This window comes from Pristis pectinata, chromosome 2, assembly GCF_009764475.1.
Source record: "Pristis pectinata isolate sPriPec2 chromosome 2, sPriPec2.1.pri, whole genome shotgun sequence".
Classification (NCBI taxonomy): domain Eukaryota; kingdom Metazoa; phylum Chordata; class Chondrichthyes; order Rhinopristiformes; family Pristidae; genus Pristis; species Pristis pectinata.
Genome location: NC_067406.1, coordinates 77,383,752 through 77,407,822, shown reverse-complemented (window position 1 = coordinate 77,407,822; position 24,071 = coordinate 77,383,752). Strand labels below are relative to the sequence as shown.

General features: G+C 39.8%; 1 protein-coding gene across 5 annotated transcripts in view; it reads right to left on the bottom strand.

Moving 5' to 3' along the window:
* kcnip4a (potassium voltage-gated channel interacting protein 4a) overlaps positions 1-24,071 on the bottom strand; it is an 850,536-nt gene that overhangs the window by 362,323 nt on the left and 464,142 nt on the right. Inside the window, exon 1 of one of the 5 annotated variants that reach the window (XM_052032139.1) lies at positions 5,105-5,423. The exons of the other annotated variants lie outside the window; for them this stretch is intronic. Within the exon in view, the coding sequence (XP_051888099.1) occupies positions 5,105-5,162 (58 nt within the window). The 5' untranslated portion in view covers positions 5,163-5,423. Of the gene's footprint in view, positions 1-5,104; positions 5,424-24,071 lie in introns of those variants that run through there. 5 annotated transcript variants of the gene reach the window in all.

Genomic DNA, 24,071 nt, shown 5'->3' with positions numbered 1-24,071 from the left:
TGAAGAGGTAACCATGAGGACTGATCAGGGCAGAGTGGTGGACATTATCTATATGGGACTTTAGCAAAGCTTTTGACAAGGTCCCGCATGGTAGTCTAGTCTGGAAGGTTAGACCGCAGGGGATACAGGGAGAGCTAGATAATTGGATACATAATTGAGAATGTACAAGGCAATGGTTAGTAAGTTTGCAGATGATACTAAAATAGGTGCTATTCTAGACAGTGAAGAAGGTTATGAAATATTACAGGGGGATCTTGATCAGCTGGGTAAGTGGGCCAAGGATTTACAAATGGCATTCAATTCAGATAAGTGCAAGGTGTTGCATTTTGGGAAGTCAAACTAGGGTAGGACTTTCACAGTGAACAGTAGGGCCCCAGCAAGTGCTGTAGAACAGAGGAACCTAGGAGTACCACTACATAGTTCCATGAAAGTGGTGTCACAAGTAGACAGAGTGGTGAAGAAGGCTTTTGGCATGCAGGCCTTCATCAGTCAGGGCATAGAGAATAGGATATGTTGCAGTTGTGCAAAATGTTGGTGAGGCCACACTTGGAGTATTGTGTAGGGATTTGGTTAGCCTATTGTAGGAAAAACATCATTACACTGGAAAGCATGCAAAGAAGATTTACGAGAATGTTGCAAGTACTTGAGGGACTGAGTTATAGGGAGAGCTTGCGCAGGTTAGGATTTTATTTCTTGGAGTATTGGAGACTGAGGGCTGACCTTATAGAGGGGCATAGATAAAGTGAATGCACATACTGTTTTTCACAGGGAAAAATAATCAAAAAACAAGAGAGCATAGGCTTAAGGTGACAGGGGAAAGATTTAAAAGGAACCTGAGAGGCAACTTCACACAGAGGATGGTGTGTTTTTGGAACGAGCTGCCAGAGAAAGTGGTTGAGGCAGGTACAATAATAACATTTAAAAGACATTGAGACAAGTATATGGATAGGAGGAGCTTAGAGGGATAGGGGTCAAATGCAGGCAAAGGGGGCTAGTTTAGATGGTCATCTTGGTTGGCATGGACAAGTTGGGCTGAATGTTTTGTTTTCGTGCTGTATAACTCTATGACTCTGTGAATGTCCTTGCAAGGATTCTCCTCACCACCTCCTCCTAGGCGCCAATGAGCTGCTCCCAAAGTTGCAGTGTGGATTCTATCCTTCTAGAGGACCAATAAATGTAACCTTCACCATGCAGGAATTTCAGGAGAAATTTGGGGAGCAGCATCAACTTCTATGCATGGTCCCTTTTTACCTCATGAAAGCTTTGACTAGAGAGGGTCCATGGAGTATACTGTTTACATTTGGCTGCTTGGGGGAATTCATCTCCATTTTATGTTTGCTACATTATGGCTTGCAAGCTGTCATCTTAACCTACAGGTCCACAGCAGACTGATGTCAAGCAAGACTGTGTCAACACTCCAACATCTTTCTCATTCTTCCTTAGTGCAATCCTACACCACACCACCAATCTTCCTGCTGGAGTGAAGCAAGCGAGAAATTGTTCAATATACGTTGCATCCACTCCAGAACCACGGTCGCCCCATCTTTGATCATTAAGCTACAGGATGCAGACAGCACTTCTATATGCTATTGTTTGGAGACTGACCCCAAGTCATCATCAATTCCTTCACTGAAACATATGAGAGAACCATTAAGCATCCCTGTTCCCCTGCTGCACAGTTTCCAACAGTAAAGGTAGAGTCAAAACTGAAATTCCCCACCATCTTCAGTGCACCAGTACATCCTCTGCCATATGAGGAAAAGAATGTTTGAAGATTATGACCTCAATTCTGGCACAAAGGTCATGGTCTACTGATGTGCTGAGATCCCTACTCTCCTGTACACTCAAAGCACTGGGAGTCAATCACTAATGCTGTCTCGGCCAAATCTTTCAAATCCACTGGCAGGATAATTGATCCAGCATCAGCATCCTCTCCCAGGCTAACATCCCTAGCACAAAGGCTTAAGTTGTACTCCGATGGACATGCCACATTGTTTGCATACCTGACACAAGCCTCCCGAAACCAACACTATACTCCAAATTCTGGTGCAGCAAGAGATTACCTGGAGGACAGATGAAACATTTCAAGGATTTTCTCAAAGTTTCCTTGAAAATATGCATTTCCAGATTCCAGTATCTGCAGAATTTCTTGTGTTCCAGCATCTGCAGAATTTCTTGTGTCTCTGTCTTGAAAATACGTACCATTTCTAATGACTCCTGGAATTCATTAAACATATTAAGGGCACTTGTGCATGTGCATATTATGCATCTGTTTAAAGTGCCTCTCTAAAAGTGTTCAAATTTAAATTCCTAAGCAACTGGTGCTGAGAGTCTCAAGTGTCTTCAGTGGGAGCACACAGAAGCAAGTGCAAATGGTGGAAGAAGCACACCATCTCCCACAGTATCTATTCATTTGCACTGCCACACACTTCCTGCTCAACCTGTGGCAGAGTCTGCGGGTCCCACATTGGTCTCATCAGTCACCATGGAGCAGGGGTAGAAATGAATCATCCTTGACCTCAAGCAAGTGCCTAATACAAGAAGATCAATTCAATAACAGCCCACGGTAGTGTTACTTTCACGTAGAGCTAGATGACAAGGTTTGTGAGCAACAAGCTTCATCCTCTCTGCTCTACGTGAAAGTAGCTTATAAAAAACAGTCATGCTATGGTGGTGGTCTCCAGTAATTGCTTTATACAACAACTGGTTAAGCAGCATCAAGATCAATTAATCTTTAGCAAACACACCTAGTGACTGCTCAGCACAGCACAAGTTCCCTGTGGGATCTTTATGCATGTGCCAAGGTCAACAAGTACAAGACCACAGTAGCTTTTTAAGGCAGCCACCTGCATGGTATAAATATTTTACAAGGCAAATAACTTGGCAGTACAGGTTGCTTTTCCCCATTAGGGAATTGTTCAGGAATTTAAATTTGATCCGTTTTGGAGAAATACTTTAAACAATTGCACAGTAAGCACATGTGTCCAGAAAATACTTGGTGATTATTGGGAGAACTGTCCTTGTTGCTTCCACTGCACATGCCCATGAACAGAGGATCCATTCCCCCCCCCCCCCCATTGTCTTTTACTCTATCTGTACCTTGAGTTCAAAAGAATTATGGCCACATCATGTCTGAGCAAATGGAATAAATTTTCTCATTGCAAATAAGAAAAAATATTTAACCACATTTCCCTAATAAATTGATAGTATTACCAGTAACAACATACATCACAGTTACTTGCTTGGGCTACTCCAACAGCACTTGTCAAATTTACCATCACTACCAACCAAGCTCAAGGACAACAGGTATGTGGGAATAATACCACTACATGTTCTCCCTTCCAATTCACACACCATCCTGATTTGGAAATATATCACCATTCCTTCAATGTCACTGGGTCTAAATCCTGAAGCTCCCTATTCAACAGAACGATGGCAGTGGTACATGAATGCAGCTCACCACCACCTTCTCAAGGGCAATTAGGGAGTGGTAATAAATGCTGGCCTAGCCAGCAAAGCCCGGATCCTGAAAAATGAGATAAAAAGACGCATCAGTGCATAATACCATGAAGAGAAAAGGCCTTGCCTGCTTTATTCAGTTGTTGTCCTGAGTTTCACTGACCAAAGATTTGCCATCTCCCTCCATAGGATGGGGAAAATTCAGCAGAGTAATAACCAGAGAAGCATTATTGCCAATCCCCTGCCTGCTCATAAGATGTAGATTTGCTTTGGACTCCTCCCTCATTTTGACAGGAATTGCATTAACAACAGATTCATTGGAGGGGATAAGAATCCACACACAAAACTCTTGATATTAGCATGATTCACATGAGCCACATGATGCTGCCAGAGTATCTCATCTAAAAGCAGTAAGACCATGAAATACTACATGTTTACATACGTGTTTCCTTGTTTTTGTTCTCCTGTATTGGTATGTGCTTTTATAATCAAAGATCTCTAAAATGTCAACTGAGAGATCATTTTATTTTCCATCTGTCAGCCTAAACAATGCATAACAGATTTGTATTGTTCATTGCATAGCCTTTCAATAAACCTTTAATTTAATCACTATTGGTTTAAAAATAGGGAGTAAAAAGAGAAAAAGTATTAAAAAGTTTCATCCTTTTACTTCTTTGCCTTTCTTAAATTTCCTTGCAATCTATGATTTGAGGTGTCCCTTGAACAATAATACCTACCAAAAAATCATTAGGAATTTAATAACTAATTTAGCATCAGTGACAACTTCAAGCCTTTGGGTATATGGGAGACCTGCAATGTTTAACAAAAAGACCAAATTAGTTTGACCCAATCAATACCACGCAGAAGACTAAAGTGTTGTTCTGGTATACAAGAATGGGAAAAAATGGAAGGTCCACTGTATTTCCTCAGATCTGTTCTATGTGCTCTGCAAGTAAATGCAGGTATGCCATTTTGGTAACATCACTTTAGCAATGTCTTTTGAATTTGAGCAAGACTTCATCAGAATCCAGCCATAGATAAAACTAGCTTTGTAGAATTGTGCAGAGCATTCATATGAACATAAGTTTTCACCAATTTGCTTGAACACTGATTACACTTCCATAATTTTGTGGTTTAGAATGAAATAAGTCACATGAATTTCAATGAAAAATATAAATAAAACCTGGACTCTATCAAATAGCCCATTAACTGATCTACTAATTACAGCACTTTGATTTGGACTCTGATCCCTTTGCCTGGACTAGAATATGTTTAAAGCAATCACATCAATTGAGTCACACAAATGGAAGACTTTTTGAAGCACAGCAAACACTAAAAAATGAATTGCCAACGCAACTGCAGAATACTGGTGAGCCACGGAATAGATTATTATACACTGTAATCTTTCAATGCAATTACTGCAAATGATCAAAAGCAAACATTCAACATTTAGAAAAAGAGTTACAGAACAGTTCCCTACATTAAAATTAACAATCAGAACTAAATGATGTATTTATTTTAACAACAACCTCTTTAAGGAACAGGAGCATCGGGGATACCTTTACACTTGCCAGCAGGAGCTATGCTGCTCTGTGAAAGTTTACTAACATCAGCAAATACATGATAAACACATCACTTTGCCTACCTTTACGTCGACTCCTTTCTTTCGTCTGGAATGACAAAGTACCCATCAGAGCCCCCATCTTCGGTGCTTTTTTATCAGAAAACTTGCAGCCAGTGCTCTCCACAGACACAGAGAGTATAGCTAATGTTTATGTCTTGCTTGTGATACGGTGATTAAAAAAAATCAAAGCACAGTTTGAAAGCAGAGATAAAGGTGCATATAAAGCTTGAAGACTTCTTTTGTCAACACTCTGCGGGGTACTTGCTGTGATGTTATTATTCAACTCTACTGCTCATCGGAATTTTAATTTTGACGTGTTCATTCACAGCTCAAAAACATGTTTGAGTGGGAGCTGTGTCACTGAAATATTTCAGCTTAGTGCCATTGTAACGGAGCACTTTGATTAATTGTACCAACTGTATCTGCAGTAACTTGTCACACAGCGAGTCACTAATGCTTCCACAGGAAGATCCACGGCAACTTTTGTTGGCAATATGGTGCTCAGTCATGAATAAATGTGAGTTTATATTGTTTTTGTATTTTCATGTAAACAATATGAACTGATATTTTTTATACAGGATTATTCCATATAATGAGGAGTCAGCTGTTTTAAGAAATTATTTGCTTGAATGTTATTCAAATGAATGATAAAAAGACTTAAGGTTAATAATGGGTATTGTTTAATACAAATGATCTTAACTCCACAAGAATGTAGAACAGAAGGGGTGATTGAGTGGTTTAAAAATTACTCCCATCTTCCTGAAGATTAAATCATTTTGAAGCATTTTGCTTCATAATAAATGACTTTCAGAATAAATATGAATACAAGAGTCTAACTTACATATTTCAATAAAATCCATTTACCTGTAGTCTTGGATATAGAATTAAAGAAGCTGGTGAGTCAGCTTATAAGGTTGCAATTCAGTCGAGGGGTTCAGAGAGATAAGAAAATAGTTTTGTAGTTTATTTCATGTTTTTATCCTATGTTGCTTTGCAATCTTTGCTAAACATCCACACACAGCAACTATTGAATTATATTACTATACAACAGATAAAAAAAACGCTGATTCAGGTCATGAGAAGGGCAGAACCATGAGTGAAAAATAAGAGTCACATGGTTCATGAAAGAGCATAATCTGCCAGTATTAACAGTGTGTTACTAGGTTACTACAGTGCATTGTGCACCTTACAATGGTTTTCTGATTCTAATTCTAAATGAACAGGATAAGTTCTTTGTAGTGACTAAGTGGACGGGCTAAAAATATCAAGGATACATTGGGACAGTAGATTTCCACAAAATAAAAGTACATTAACAAAATTGCAATTTCTCGTCTATGAATGAAAAGAATTAAGGTGAGGGCAGCTGAAGAAATAATAGAAATTAATTTGAAAGTCACTGGGAGTAGGTCTACTCTATTAGCTCTGTTACCACAGCAACACATAACTGTACCAACAATATAGATGTAATAATATTTAGGGTATATGTGTGTCTGTGTTGAAATGCGGTGGAAGGACATTGTGTGAGAACAGAAATATAAAATAGAGATGTATCAGGAAGGGAAATCAATGAACAGGAAAAAGAAACATTTGTGTTCACAAAAGTCACTACCATATTTGAATCACACAAAATGACTGCAGAGTACCGTCATTTTCAGGTGATCAAACATTGGAGGGTACCTGCACCCAAATAATTAGACATTAGCTCACATCAAGTCTGGCAAAAGATCACAATCAAAATGTGGAGAATTTCACTTGCTGCTAATGGTGTTTAAAGTGAACTTGATCACACTGAAGTGGGATATTTGCAGCATGCACCATTAGTTATCCTTCTTCTTGCATCCTCTGTCTTGGAAACATTTACTCCATAATTTGCTGGAGGTGTGAGCTGATAATAGATTAACAAATGCAACAGGGAGGGCATTTTTCAGAATCAGAATCAGAATTTGTTGTTTTGCAGCAGCAGTACAAAGACATAAAAACCTATAAATTTAGGGCATAAACTATGGGACTAACAGCATATCATTTCAAACAAATAGAGGATCATGAAAGAAAAGATGAACTGTTGAATTAGTGGGGTAAATTCCAGTAAAATCAGGGATAAAAGGAGTAAGAAAGGTAAAGATCGATTACAAAAGAGACATACAGAATGAAAATCTGACAAAATGTTATATTTGTTGTGGTAGTTGTCTATTCGAAGAATCAGCAGGTGTTTTTGAATAAGAGAGGTTGCTTTGAATTATTCTATTAGAACAACATTAAAAATTTACATATTCTCTTAATTCGTTAAGTTTACTTTCTGTGGTGACTTTAATGGGAAATAATCTAGAAATCCAGTTGGTCCATGGCCACATAGTACAGTTGTAATGATGGTGAAACTGTCAGAATTTTCTGTGAAATTTTCACATTAAAATTTCATTTAACATAAATTTCCTGTTGATGGTTCAATGTTCCTCCGTGGGCCATGCTGTTCGGAGCTTCCCCAACATAATCAAGGAAATTCACATTTGACAAAGATTTCAGGAGTTTATAAACTCTTCTTTCTGTAAAATATCCTGAAGATGTTATCTTTCAAGATAAAAAAAAGACTTCTTTATGACGTACTTAGTTATAATAACTGGAAAAGATAGCCCTAAAAGTAATTTTAGATATGAGGATTATAACTTCCAAAATATTATGGTTTTACTTTGGTTTATTTGTTAAACTCATGCCATGGTTGTCGCTAGAGGTGTATGGGCAGTTTTTTACAAAGTCAGTAGTGAGCACCATCATCTTCCCAGTGATCCCAAATTTCAGACTCATAAAAAATTATAGAATGGCTATGGGTGAGAAGCCATTTGTGTCAAACAAATAGCAGAACTCTGTAAATCCACCTGGAAATTCTACCGATTCGCATCCTCAGAGGACCAGCAACTCACTATTTGACATTTGTAACAATGTACGTTATTAACACTGTTAACTACTTTTCTTCCAGAAAAACCTGGTCCAATGTTGTTTTATATTAGATTATACATGGCCTGAATTAATCACAGTTTATTCAGGGGAGTAGTATTTTTTATTGAGCAATGCAGATTTAGTCACCCTATCTATAGTTTACAATGGCTCAAAAGTTAGAGATTATCACTGAGGGGATAGATATACATAACACAAACAGAATATTTGAGTCCACCTTTGTCAGCAATGAACCTCCATGCAGGCATATGACAATTACCTCTCTTGCCCAGAACCCTTTCATTCCCTTTTCCTCGCTTATTCTAACCTTTCTAGTCAGATCTACACTTTTTCAACTGTTTCTGTGAAGATGTTTCTCTTCCTATCTGTTCTAAACCCTTTGCATTTAACCGCGTAGTGTCCTTAAACCTTTAACTACTGGATGTAGTTTGCTGCTATTGACCTTGTCCAACATAGAATAGGGAATCGTTCCTGATCCATCAACAGATAAAGTTAAACCCCATACCCTGCTGGCGGATGTGATGGAGGCAGCTTCCATTGTAAATTTTATTCCCTCACTTTGGGATGCAATACTTTCAACTGCCGAGAGCCTAGGTTCAGGAAATCCTTCCTTGAACACTCCTACAAAGCCCCCACCCCCACCCCCCTCTCTACTAAGGGGTGGCACAGTAGTGAGGGTGACATGGTAGTGCAGGGATGGCATGGTAGTGTAGAGGTTAGCGTAACGATACTACAGCACCAGCGACCTAGGTTCAATTCTGCCGCTGTCTTTAAGGAGATTGTACGTTCTCCCCATATCTGCATGGGTTTCCTCCGGGTGCTCCGGTTTCCTCCCACATTCCAAAGATGTACAGCAATACACAAAAATTGCTGGAGGAACTCAGCAGGTCAGGCAGCATCCATGGAGGGAAATAAACAGTCGACGTTTTGGGCTGAGACCCTTCATCAGGACTGATGAATCCTGATGAACTCTTCATGAGTCCTGATGAAGGGTCTCAGCCCGAAACGTCGACTGTTTATTTCCCTCCATGGATGCTGCCTGACCTGCTGAGTTCCTCCAGCACTTTTTGTGTATTGCTCCAGATTCCAGTATCTGCATAATTTCTTGTGTCTTCAAAGACGTACGGGTTAGGAGCTGTGGCATGCTATGTTGGCGCCGGAAGAGTGGCGACACTTGCGGGCTGCCCCCAGTACATTCTCAGTAACACAAAAAGATGGATTTCACTGTGTATTTCGATGTATATGTAACTAATAAATAAATAAATACATTCATAAATAAGATGATCCATAAAAGTAACTTGTGTTTAAGAACACTCTGTGAAGAATTTCTCCAAACCTTTTATTGATCTTCCGTCGATGGCGATCACAGAAAGCTCCAAAATATCCTCACTGCAGAGACACACACCTGAGAAAAGTTTTCCACTTGTGGGTTACCAACAACCTAAAACAGATACCAATAGATACCACCCTGTGCAACTTACTGATACACATACCTGTCAGGTTTTGAATTTCGAAACATATTAGTTATTTTTTTGCTCCTGTAACAGTTTCAAGTCTATTTATTTATTACCCTGTCCTTTTCAAATCAATGAATTTTACTGGAACTTCTTGAAAGAAAGTAAATCAAAGACTGCTATGCAGGGAAGTAATTATGGTCAAAGCATGTTAGAATTCTACATAATATTTTTTCATTATGTGGAAGCTTATAAAGTTTAACAGCTGCTGTAAATATTTATGCTATGTTTCTGCTATTATTCACAGGCTCATTTACTGCTTTAATAATTTTTTTGGGGGGGACATTTAAAACAGCTGCTCAATCTGACACTGCTCCTTTCATGGCCTCATTGAAGTTGAAAGTTCAGTTCAAAGAAATTCCAGAGTAAAAAAGAAAAAAAAGACAAAAATATAACTGCACTCTCTTCCATGCCTTATCACCCGGCCAAACTGCCATTGAGAATTGTGCATTTAGAATCTTAACAAGTTGCATTCTATATTTATTCAGCCCTTGAATGCAATCCAGAATGTTAGGGAACCTTGTGCATTGTAACTAGACCATGCCTGTTTCAACACACATTACAATTTACAAAAATAATATAAAGGTTAGGGAACTACTGCTGTTTTCACTACAAAATCTCTTTCATCCTCAAACATCAAAGGCAGTTCTCCAACTTGTTCTCAAAGAAGGTGCTTTCCTCTATCAGGACTATTTGTCCAGAGATTCCGATGTGAGGCATTTTTTTTGTAAAATGTATCTGAAATCTGCTTATTTCAATGGAAACCACTTCAGATCAAATTGCACCACTCTGGAAATATGATTGGGCACTTAAAAGGTCTCAAATCTGAATGAACTGATGAAATGATTTCTTCATCAGACGTGCACAGAACATTATAATTTCCTGGAAAACACTGGAACATTGCCTGGGAGATTTGGCCACACTGTTCCAAGGAGCATATTGTCCTGGAACAACCATGTTTTCAGAGCATAGGCTAACCTGCACCTGCATCAATTGAATGGGTCTGTCTGCAGCAGGTCCCAGCTCACCGTCTGGAAGCCACTCAGGAAGGTCCCCTTTAAATTTACTTGCGCTACTTGGCTGTTCCATCCTCAACCCCCCCAACACTGTACTGGCACGTACCAGCACCCCACACATGATCTCCCAATGACCACTGAACCACACTGTCCCAACTTCCCCTATCATAGCCCTAGTTTTGCAGGTCAGTTCCTAATCTCTCGAACCTAGCCCACAACCATGCTCAAGGACTTTATCTCCAGGCCCCCATGAATTTATGTATTTACTTTAAATATTAAAATAAAAATTACTATCAAGAGTTAGTCACTGCTAGTCACTAATACTCAGCTGGTGGAAATTTTCTCCTGGGTCTTCTCGGTCAGCTGACTCAATTCAGTGGAAGATTAGTTGAAGAATGTCAGATTCATGCATTAGCAGAGTTTCCATCACTCTCCTATTGAAATTATGACAGTGAGGGATCGAGGGAATCTCAGAGCGATGACGCAAGGCAGGGTCACACAATGCAAGTGTATCAGTGCCCTCAGTGAAATTATAAATTAAAATAATAGTTTGCTGGCTTATTTAGAACACCATGAAATTATTAGAAACAAATAATAGATCAACTTTAATTCAAAATGCATTGATGCAACAGATGTATTAATTTGTATTTCTAAAGCATTTTAAGATGCAAGAAGAAATCTCATTGAATTTAACTAGCATTCATGCCCTCAATCATCAAGTCCTTAAACTCAAGAATTCCCTCTCTATGCCCCGTCCACTGTCTCTCTCCAGCCTTAGCTGGAGCACTGATACTGTTTAAAGCTTTTGGTCGCTGCCTGAATAGTTGTGTCTCAGTGTCGAATTTTGGGTGATGAGGCTCCTATGGTTCAACTTTTGAATGTTTCAACTGTTCTAAAAATGCTTTAAAAGATACCATTAAAACCCCACAGACCTCATTCAACAATTCATAATATTTTCATGTGAAATAGTGTGAAAGTTGCTCAGTTTCCTATCAATACAACTATCCTCACTTAATTGCAGAACACTGCAGCCTGTGAAGGAATGCTGAATTACTGGCAGCACTTTTAAGGTTTCTGTGTTAAACTGCACATGTGGAAACCTAGAAGTTGCTGTGAGTTTCACAATATACTGTACCAATGTGAATGCTGATAGTTCCATCTTCATTCCAAATGCAAAATTTAGGCTCCTAATACCATCAGGTTTACCACTGTAGGAGCAATTTGCATGTCTCTGTCAATGATACATGGTTTTCCAGAGCCTCCACTTGCATGATGTAGAAATTCTAGTGCACCCAAATGGACATGTTGGCAGGGTGTTGCATTTAGGTGTGAAAGGTCTTCTTGGTTGTGAACTTCCTGTTGCAAATTTCAGCCACGGGAAAAACTCAGTATAGATAGGTACTCAATCTACCTCGTCATGGCCCTTGCACCTTATTTGTCTACCTGCACTGCAATTTCTCTGTAAGTGTAACACTATATTCTGCATTCTGTTATTGGTTTCTTTTTGTACTACTTTGACATACTTAGATATGGAATGATCTGTCTGGATGGCATGCAAACAAAGCTATTCACTGTATCTCAGTATATGTGACAATAATTAAACAATTACCAATTACTTGATGGCTGGCATGGACCCAGCATGCCAAAGAGCTGTTTTGTTCCTTTGATTCTACGGTTATTGCAAGGCCATTGCACTTTTCCACAATGAAAAATGTCCTGTCTTGGACTGGGATCATATGGGTTGGGGGAGAAGGGGGAGGAGGAGTGGGAAAGGGTGGGTCAGCAATTGAAGAAGTGGGGCAAGTGACCGGAGGCTATTGTCTAGGAAGGTAGGTAGCCAAGTTGTGGGGAAGGATGGGAAGGTAGAAATCATTAAGAATCATTGGGGCATGTGGTCAGTTGTAACAATCAGGTAAATGACCATGGGCAGGGATTGGAGCTTCCATTGAGGGATTATGGGGATGGTTGGGTCAGAGAACATAGGTTGATCAGAAGGATACTGGAAAGGACAGTTAGTGTAAAGGCACTGTAGCCTCAAGGAATTGGGCAATTGGGTTCAGGTGGACTGTTGAGTATTAGACGGTCGGCAATCAGGATATTAGGAGAAAAAGGGGTAAGGGAGGGGGAGTGCCAAATAAGAGGGTGGATCAGAATGACTTGAGGTAAGGATTGGACTACATGGCACTGAATGCAACAAAAGAAGGACTTGGTCAATTTGGATGGGCTCCATCTGAGAAGGTTAATATCCTTGTGGGCTGATTAGTACTGTGAAGGAGGATTAAACTAATTCTCCGAGTCTGAACACCAATACGTAGTATTGAAAGGGTAGAGACAAGATACAAAGCTAGAAGCAAGTTATGGAACAGAAATGAAAAAGTTACAAATAACAAAAAGTGATTGGCCAGAAGTAACCAATAATGGTTGCTCCCAGGACAAGTGTAAATTCCCCCAAAAGTGCTTTTAAAAAGAACTTTGCAAGGACAATGATGTCCTCCCATGCACAATTCATGTCCATCACACCTGGAGAAATCATGCCAGGAAATGCCATAATGAACTTCCTGAGTGAATTATAACAAGTCAGAAAAGGCCATCATCATTATGATGTTTCACTCTCGGTAAAGTCAATTTTCAGTCACACAACATAAAAGTATTTTGTGATTGAATTTCTAAGCCAGTGTCTTTGATCAACAAGATCAGATGTCTTATTTTCTGTTACAGTAGTTTTATATCCATTTTGTGTTTGGATCTGTTAGTTATTTTACTGGCTTTCTTGTCCTATTTTCTGAATGTAAATTATTTAAACTAACATATTTGACTCAGGACACTGTGTAAACAATACCCAGAAGGTGTCATAAATAAACACTCCCCAACTGTGTCTTTATCTATCAATATTCCAAAGAAAGGGTTTCCTTTGGGAATGCCAACATAATGACATGGAATTTCCCTTCAGTGAATGCTTAATATATAGAGTTTTGACATAATCACTCAATGAACTGGATAGAAAAATTAATCTCAAGCTGTTTTTCCCATATAATTTATATTTAGCACTACGACGAGGAGACAGCAAATGGTTTGTCAGTGAATTGTTAGATTGCTCCCAGTGCTACATGCTTATGAGAAAAGAAATGTGGCAGGAATTTGGCTGAAGAAATGGTGTAGGGTGTGGAAGGAGGTCTTCAGATTTCTCAGGAATTGGGAATAGTTCTGTAATAGGTAGAACATGTTCAAGTTGGATGAGCTTCACCTGAACAGATCAATATAATTGGGGGTTGATTAATTAACACAGAGAAGGAAGCTTTCAAATTAAATCTCCAAGGTTGGGCATCGAAATGCAGAGTTAAAAGGGTAGAAACAAGGTGCAAAGAGGAACGAAAAAAAAAAGTTAGAATAATACATAATTAATGCATCATAGAAAACACACAAAAAAGGTCTTAAGTTATGTTTGGAGTGCATGTGTGTAAATGCATAAAGCATGGTTATTAAAAAAAGTCACAAGTAGCTGCATTAGATTAAGATGGTAATAACAGAGACTGCTCAAGCATGATGATTGCATGCTTAACACTCATAGGTATAAAATATTCAAAAAAGGTAGGGAAGTTAAAAAGATCAGTACTTTTGATTAAGGAAAATATTACAGTGCCAAAAAGAGAACCTATGGATTAAAGACAATCTATTTGGTGTGAGCTGAGAAACAACAAAAGTGCTAACTTTGAATACTTGAGAGGCTGCTGTGCAGTGGGAAGGATATAGAAGGTCATTTTGCAAATAATTATGGAGTAGTTACAATGGGAAACTTTAACTTGGGTAATGACTATGCTAAGAGCAGAAAGGAAGGGCAACTCCTAAAGAAGGGGAGTAAGGGTAGGAACTGCAGGAAAGCTGACCACAATTTTCCAGTCTTCCTTTGGTGAGGCATGGTGCCAAAGAATAGAAGGGTTGCAGTGTTAAAATCTTGTCTGATAGAGTGAAAGCTAAACCTATAATTACAGGTTAGTCAGTATAATCCCACTGTGAGGGAAGGTTTTACAAACAATTAGAAAGAAAATTAACAGCTTCTTTGACAAGCACGGAGAGCAAACATGGATTTGTTAAGGGCAAATTGATGAAGGTAAGGAGAGGATGGATGCGGGCCTTGCAGATGAAATGCAAAGGGAATTTCAAAAGATGTTTGGTAACTTTCTATATATGAGGTTTGTTAACAAAACCGAGGCCTATTGAATAAAAAGAGCAGTAGCAGCATAGACTCAAAATTGAGCATGGGATAGAAGAAGGAGCATTGTGGTGAATAGTTAGGCTTTTATTGGACTAGAGAGGGTTAAGCTGTAGGGTTCGCTAGACTTAATGATTAGACAACTGCTGATTTTCTTCTACTTAATAAACTGGGCTTGTGGTACAGGGTATAATTTCAATATTTTACAGATGGCACAAATCTTGTAAGTGCCATAAACAGTGACAAAGATAATTATAGACTTCAAGAGAACATGGAGGAATAAATGGATGCATGACATTCAAATACAGAACATGTAAAGTGATACTTTTGGTAAGAAGAAAGAGGAAAGACAAAATAAACTAAAGGGTACAAATTTAAAGGGGATGCCAGAGAGACACCTGGTGATGCTTACGCAAAATCTTTCAAAATGGTATAACAGATTAACAAAGCAATTAATAAAACATGTTGCATCTAGGATCCAATGAATTCAACCTGTAGCAGGACATTATAATAACCCTGTGCAAAGTATTAATTTTGTAGCTGGAGTAACACACGAAATGCCTGAGGAACTCTACAGGTTAGGCAGCATCTATAGAGGGAAATGGACAGATGACGTTTTGGGTCAAGACTCTTCATCAGGACTCACCCAGCTACTTTGGAAGCTGGAGTACTGTGTCCAATTCCAGGCTGCACCATAAAAGATTGGAAGACATTGGAGAAGGTACAAAAGGGAGTTACTGGAGTGGTTCCAGGGCTGAGAAGTGAACTGCATGCATAAAGTTAAATAATTGGGGTTGTACTTTGAACAGATAAATTGAAGATTTGATTCTGATATTTAAGTTTATTTAGATTTAGATAAAATAAAAGAAAGTTGTTTCCTGAAGGATTGAAAAAAGAAGGCTTCAGATTTGCCAAAAGAGAAAGAGGGAATGTGAGGGGAAAAAAACCTTATTTACTCAATAAGTGGATAGGATCTGGAATTTCGATTAGATTGTGAATACAGGTTCAAACTGCAAGGAATTGGATATACTGTATGCTTGGGGAAAAAAAAATATTCAAGATGTAGGATAAGAGCAGGGGAGTTGACTAACTGGATTGCTCTCGAATGAGTCAGAGTGAACCTGATGACAAGTACAGCCTCTTTCCATGTTAAGCTATACTATGATTCTAAGCTCATGACCAGCCCTTAAACCATTTAACTAAGATAAGATATGATAAGATAAAATGTATGGTTTTCAGTTGTCTTTGTATGATTAGGTCTCAAATACACTGCATTTACTTTCTGCAACTCTACATAGTACACCATTTTCCTTTCTTTTCCTCCATATTTTAAAAACCTTCAAACCAATTTATTGACAAGGCTTTTGGACCTTTTTCTAACTTTCACAACTGTCCCTGGAATCCATTCTTTTTTTCTACTCTTACAAAATGCTCGAGGACACTTTCCTGTGTTAAGGAACATATATAAATTCTTGACTCTCCACAAAATCGATCTTTTGCTTAAAGTAGAGAGAAAATCATTCAGGTCATTCAGCAAGTTGTAATGAATATATTGGCTTGAGCATCTAGCTAGTGAATGTAGAGTATACTTCTTTTCAACAAGGAGTTCATCAGTAATCTGTAAATAACATTCACAGCATTATCTAAGCGTTTGGTTCTATTTGGATCCCTTGGATTTATCCATAAGAAGCATAAGAAAATATAACAGACCATTTGACCCCTCATGTGTGCTCCAGCTCTTTGCATTAACAATTAAAAAACAATCCTGTAAGATCATGCTTTTAAATTATCTTTATTTCCTCCACTCCAAAATGCATTTAACAGTCAATTTTCTGTTAAATGTTGCAATGGGCTCTGTATTACTCATTTCCTATGGCAGTGTACTTTATGCTTCAACAATGCTCTAAGCAAAGATATTTTACTAACTTCTCTCCTTGCTTCCTTGAAAACAATTTCAACTATGTATGTAATTAATCTGGATTATCAGAACTCAAATTAGTTTGAGCTAAAGTCTGAGATTCACTTGGTGGAATCCACATGCAGGCTGCTGACACCTCCCAAAAATGCAGTGGTTAAGGCATGGATTTATACTGTGGTTAAGTTAGAACATGACAATCACACATTGAGGTGTTTTTAATCTGCCATTGTGCAGCAGATGAACTAAGATTAGGGTTAGGGTTAGCCTGGTGCAACTAAGATTCAGGGCAATGACACTGACCATCTATGGGAGGATCCATCTGATAGGATCCATCATCTTTATTTCTTCTAGGGCCTCATGGACATACAAACAAGACATTCTACATGTCAAGGTTGTTCAGAAGGCAGGAGAGAGTCTGAAGGAGGTGCAACAACTGCAGAAGAGCATGCAGAAGAGCATGGGTCCAATGTAGAGGAGGAGCTGCAAGAGGCAAAGAGACAACAAACCTTGCCCCTTGCCTCAGAGTTATCCAACATCCCCTTCTGATCCAGAAACCACTCCATGGAACAGGATGAGATTTGCTCGTGCTTCCTCATCCCAATAGTTCGCAGTAGGAGTTCTATGATAAGCATTTTTGGACAAGGATGGCTCAGTGATTTCTTTGTAACCTGAAGCATGAAGGATCTGCAAATCTTTCCAGGTCAGGTTATTGGATTTGAAGGCCACAGACAGCACAGCTTCTTAGAATTTATTATCCACTACCTTGTATGTTATAGATGAGAGCAAGCAAGAGAATTTGGATCACCTATGAACTCTGGACAGGCTGATAAGGTTCTTTGAGATGAATTAAATTCCAAGAAGCAATGGCTTACAGGTAAGTTGTAGTTGGTTCTGTGGACCTTGATCAGCCCAAACCTTCTGAAAGTGTACAGTGCAACAGACCTCCTGAGAAAGGTCATAATCACCCTCATTTACAAGCAGGAGGCAGCAAGAGAAGAGATCAGAAATAGGCAACACATCTTGCTACCTGATGTAGATTACAAAATTCTATTCCAGGTCATTACCAATCAAAGCAAGCCTGCTCTGGAGCTGATGATCCATCTGGATCACCCCAGTCATATCCAGCAGAAAGATATCTGACAGCTTTTCATTACTGAGAGATACGATCTGTAACATGTGGGGCGGGGGCATGGTGGACACTCCAGCTTGGAGTAAGAGAAGGCCTTTAATAGAATGATGGATGTGCTCTCCAAAATGGAATTAGTAAAAGCCATAACTTGATACAATTGCTTAACATAGATGTCGATAACACCATTCTAATCAATTGGATAGAAATCAGAAAAATTCCCAATCAAATCTGGACCTAGGCAAGGCTGCCCTCATCCTCCTGTCTTGTATGTGTATTGTATCAAGTCTTTTGACCTGCCCATCAGGATGGGTGCTGGTACAAGAGGAGTGTTGATTGCAGGCAGAAAGGGGCTCAGGCTAAAGCCTCTGTGTGCATGGATGATGTCTACCTGGTCTTGGGATCTAGAGTTAACCACAGCAAAAGCAAGGCCGTGCTCTTTGGCATTAGCTCCAACTGATCCATTGTACCCTTCACCGTCAAGTCCAATTACCCGTAGGTGTTGGGAATTTGGTTTGGAGGGGTCAGGCCTGGGTAAAGCATAGTCCCAAGGTTAAGCATGTGGGTCGGTGAGAGTGGCCCTCCATCTCAACTGACGGAAAGAACCTGGTGCTCTTGATGCTCCTGGTATTGCGCTATGTGGCAGAGGTGTGTTCCATACCTTGCTCATGAACAACAGCAGTTACCCCAGCTATTTACTTTATTTGGAGCTCAAAAATAGATTGCATCCACAGACATAGTGCCCAAATCTCCATGAAAAAAAAGAGAGAAATTTACCCTCTGCAGCCCTTGTCCTGAGGGCTAACTTTGTGTATGGCTATATCAAGTTAATGTTTTAATCCTAGATATGGAAACACCAGGTGACACAATATGCTAAGGCTCTACCTGCTTAAAATGTTGTGAAGAATGACTCTGTCCTCATGCTGGAGAATATTCCATTCAGTTGCATCACATTGTACCACCTGTGCCTCACAGAAACATTTGTGCAGAAGAAAGCCTTGGACTGGCTACCTAGATAATTGTTTCTTTTCCAAAAATATATTTTATTCATAATATTATAGTTATACAATCCAGGATATTTATCTGTCATCATTCACAGTACAGAGCACATAAAGAAATTTTGAAATATGGAAACAATCTTAAAATCAATTTCTTGAGATTAGACAGTTGAAAGAATTATGGTTTACTCTGCCAAAGCAAGAATTATGGTTTACCATGCCATTAGAATTGCACCTAGCTTTCATGTAACAAAAACTAAGATTTTCCTGGCTATCATCCAATGAAGCTGGATTGTAATTATCTTAAATTCAAATCAATTCAGCTGATTTCCCTGCCTTCCACTGGAGAAGACAGAAAACAGCACAGCCTGTGAAACGGCACTGAATCACTGGCAGCAACTTCAGCGTTTCTACACTAAACTCTGCATGTGTGGCGATCACAAAGTTGATGCCTGTTTTATGGAATAATGAAGGACAGCACTAAGTTGGCCATCATTACTCCCTCTAGACACAAGGCAATGGGCTGGATTGCGCTGCACTTGGCTCAACCATCCAGACTTAGTTTTTCCAAATACAAAGAGCTGAACAATCTCATCCAATGCACCCAACAGAGGTCCATGCAGCAACTCCATCTTGGGTAATACACCATTGAGGCCTACCCCCCCAGAATGAATGACATCCTCTGACAGAAATATTTAGAAATTACTCACATGGGTACAGCTAATTAAAGGCACATTATTCATTCAATTAAAATATAAGCTTAAAATACAAACATATAATTAAAAACATTTAAATAAAATAAAATGAGTGAAAATAACTTAAGCACTACCCTGTCCTTACCACTTTCCACAGAGTCATTGAACCCCAAGCAAATGAGTGGTATTGTTTTTCGTCTCTTTAGCCAGAGGATGGTGAATCTGTGAATTCATCCATCACAGCTGTAAAGGCCAAGTCATTTAAAGCTAAACTAAGTTAAGCTAAGCTCAGGCAGGCACGGTAGTGTAGCGCTTAGCGTAACGCTTTACAGCGTCAGCGACCCGGGTTCAAATCCGGCCACTCTCTGTGAGGAGTTTGTACGTTCTCCCCGTGTCTGTGTGGGTTTCCTCCGGGTGCTCCGGTTTCCTCCCACATTCCAAAGACGTACAGGTTAGGAAGTCATGGGCATGATATGTTGGTGCCAGAAGCGTGGCGACACTTGCGGGCTGCCCTCAGAACACTCTACGCAGAAGATGTATTTCACTGTGTGTTTCGATGTACATGTGACTAATAAAGAAATCTTATCTTATCTTGATAGGTTCTTGATTGGTAAGGGTGTCAAATGTTAAGGGGAGAAGGCAGGAGAATGGGGTTGGGAGGGAATAATAAATCAGCCATAACTGAATGGCAATGCAGGCTCGATGGGCCGAATGGCCCAATTCTGCTCCTATGTCTTATGGTCTTATGGTATGGTAACCATCTCCAGCAAAAGCTTTCGGGCCCCATTTGGCCCTTCTCCTCAGCACATCAGTGCCCTGCTGTCTGGCTCAATAGTGAGGCCGGCAGCAGCTTACCTCCAACTTCCTAGTTTAGCCAAGACCACACAGAAATCTGAAGTTACTTGAACTGCAAGGGACAGTTACCTGAAGAGCTGTCAAGTGACAGTCAGCTTGATACCTCTTGATGTATTTTGTCTGGGAGTTGGGCAGCTTTCTGAGGATTGATCCTCACTTCTCTGTCACTGGGTTTCTGTCGTGTGATGTTGGTGTGGCTTGTGAGCCAGTTAAATTAAACAGTTTGGTTGAACTTTTACAACTTAAAAACTCAAAATTGCACAAAATTATCAGATTATTAAAAGCAATTTTTTTGTTGATGAATTAGTGATATTCATTTGTTCTTTCTCATTGCTACAGAAGTATCAAGGAAGTGCTTTTTTTAAATTTAAACATTACTTATTCCTCAATTTTTCCACTTCTTTTTCCTTTCTTAGATTTACAACTTGGATAATTCAACTCACCACAGGACAAAACATCAAATATTTTATATGACACTTTTTGATATTGTCATACTTGACCAAAGTAAGTGCAATAACATTTGAAGACAAATATCATTTGTTCATCTCTCCAGGCATATGCTGATACTCTAGGGCAACTTGATACCAAAGAAGAGGAGGTGCTGGGACTCTCAAAGATCACTAAGGTGGATAAATCCCAGGGCTTGATGGGATCTATCCTAGGTTATTGAGAGAGCCAAGGGAGGAGATTGCTGGAGCCTTGACAGAGGGCTTTGTATCATCTTTAGCCACCAGTGGGGTCCCAGAGGACTAGAGAATAGCCAGTGTTGTTCTTCTATTTAAGATGGGCAATAGGGACAAACCAGGGAATTATAGGTCGGTGAGCCTTACATCAGTCAGAGGGAAATTACTGGAGAAGATTCTTAGGGATAGGATCTACTCCCATCTGGAAAAACAAAGACTTATTAGGGACGGACAGCATGGCTTTGTGGGGGGAAGGTCATGTCTTACAAACTTGATTGAGTCTTTTGAGGAGGTGATGAAAATGATTGATGAGGGCAGGGCAGTGGATGTTGTCTACATGGACTTCAGTAAACGTTTTGATGAGGACCCTCATGGTAGGGGGATCCAGAAGATTAAGGCGCATGTGATCCATGGAGACTTGATAGATTGGATTCAAAGTTGGTTTGGCCAAAGAAGTGAGGAAGGTTGTCAAAGGATTCTGCAGGATATAGACCAACTGGAAATATGGGCAGAGAAATGGCAGATGGAGTTTAATCCGGATAAGTGTGAGGTGTTGCACTTAGGGAGGTCAAATGCATGAGGAAAGTATACAGTAAATGACAGGACCCTTAAGAGCATTGATGTACAGAGGATCTTGGAGTGCAAGACAATAGCTCTCTGAAAGTGGCAACACAGGTTGATGGAGTGGTTAAAAAGCCATATGGCATACTTGCCTTCATCGTCAGGATGTTGAGTATAAAAGTCGGGAAGTCATGTTGCAGCTGTATAAAACTTGGGTTAGGCCGCATTTGGAGTTTTGGGTACAGTTCTGTTTATTGCATTACAGGAAGGATGTGGAAGCTTTGGAGAGAGTGCAGAAGAGGATCACCAGGATGTTGCCTGGATTAGAGAGTATGAGCTATAAGGAGAGATTAGACAGACTTGGATTGTTTTCTCAGGAGCATTGGAAACTGAGGGGCGACCTGATAAACGTATATAAAATTATGGGAGGCATAGATATGATAGATAGATTCTGTTTCCCGGAGTGGAAATATCAAATACTGGAGGGCATAGCTTTAAGGTGAGAGGAGGAAAGTTTAACTGAGATTTATGATGCAAGTTTTTTTACATGGAGAGTGGTAGGTGCCTGGAATGTGCTGCCAGGGGAGGTGGTGAATGCAGACACAATAGCAATGCTTAAGAGGCATTTAGACAGGCAAATGAAACGGCAGGGATAAAGACCATGTGCAGGCAGATTGGATTAGTTTAGGTTGGTATAAAGGTCAGCACAGACATCATGGGCGGAAGGGCCTGTTCCTGTACTGTACAGTTCTATGTTCTATATGTTGAACCAGGGGTGGTAACATGTTCAATAGGTGTCATAGGGGTTTTTAACTTTCAGAGTCAGACATCTCAACCCAAATTCCACCCTATTTTAATTATCAAAATGCAAGAGTCAGGCTGTGGAAAAGGTACCAATAAAAGGCAGATGTAACCCTAAGCAGCATACCAAAACTGATGACATCATCAGTGGCTGAATTTAATGGTAAGGGAAGGCCTGTAGTGTAACTCCCAGCAGCTGTGACAGATGATGCTAAGTCCTCAGAGTAATTGATCTTTTTTTTCAATCTTGGAGGCAAAGAGTTATTGAGGACTCTCAGCCTCTTCAGACAGTCTTCAGCTCTTCTAATCATTGAGCAGTGCAAGACACTGTCCCTATGGGTGCCTAGCTGTCTTTGATGCTCTGTGGTGGCCAAGCTAGCCAACTGGCCAGCTGACAGCCCAACAATACGTCAAGGAGATTCGGCTCCACATTCGCTGCCTGTGTGTTTTGACCTCGCTACACCATCCCAAGCAATGCTAAGGCCTTGAATTCAACCAGACTGGCAGTTTAGCTGAACATCCGCTTCACTTTTTTGGCTGCAATCTCACTATGACTGGAATATGACATAAAATTTTAATACATTTAACTCAACTGTTAAAAAACAGAAGAAAAGTTGATATAAGAATGCTAAGTATTCCTACAATACCATAGCAGGTCATTTCTAGCCAACAAATAAACTGCCACCTCCACGTAATGTTGACCGGCATCCTACCTAATGAATACACTTACAATGTAGTATTTTCATTGATGATTAAATTTTTCTCAGAGAATTAATACTTTGGGGTCAATTTAGCTTTAACTACTTTACTGTATTTCTAGTCCAATAGAATGACCTGGAGAAAGCCCAGAGAACCAGACATAACTGATGCCACTTGACCTTATGAGCTTCTTCCTATCTGTGACCAGGCCAGTCAGCTCTTGAGACCAGAGACAAGGACTTCTTACAATGGGAAGCACCACTTGTCAGGCCAATAAGCAAGCAGTAGGCAGATGGGAGGTCAGTTTACAGAGTTAGGTATGGTGTGATGACCTACATGAAAATGAGAAGTGGCCTCCTCCTGTGGATCCAAGTTAAGGACATTACCTGGGCACAGAACTGTTTCACCTTCCATGTGCTCAGAGCATCCATACCCTTAATTCTGTACAGTTGACAGGGACTGAAGAATATAGCTATAGAGATGACGATGGGGGTTGGGGGGTAGTGTTGGTTGGGGAGATAGCAGAAGTGTACAAGCTGCACTTTTCCAAATAACGCCTCTTCCCCCTGGCCCCAGCAACTTGGTAGGATCAATGGATCTGTGGCCACTCTGCTGGCACAACTACTACATCAAGGACTTCCCACAGACTTTCAACTCTTGAATGACAATGTTATAACACTGCTTCATCAACCCAATTCTTCAAAGGTTCCCATTTCTATTACAGAGGGTGCTGAATAATTCATGACTCTGAGGTTAGACATTCAGATCGCAAAAATATTGGAAAACATTTTCCAAAACTTTCAGGCCTCATAGGCTGGAAATTAAAGCTGGAAGAGTGAGTCAGGGAATCCAAAATAGAGGAAGGAAAAAGCATAGAAGGAACAGAAAGAAGACACGTAAGAAACAGCTCCAGAGCAAAAAATGGAAAATAGCAAGAAGAAGCTAAAATAATATTCAGAAAAC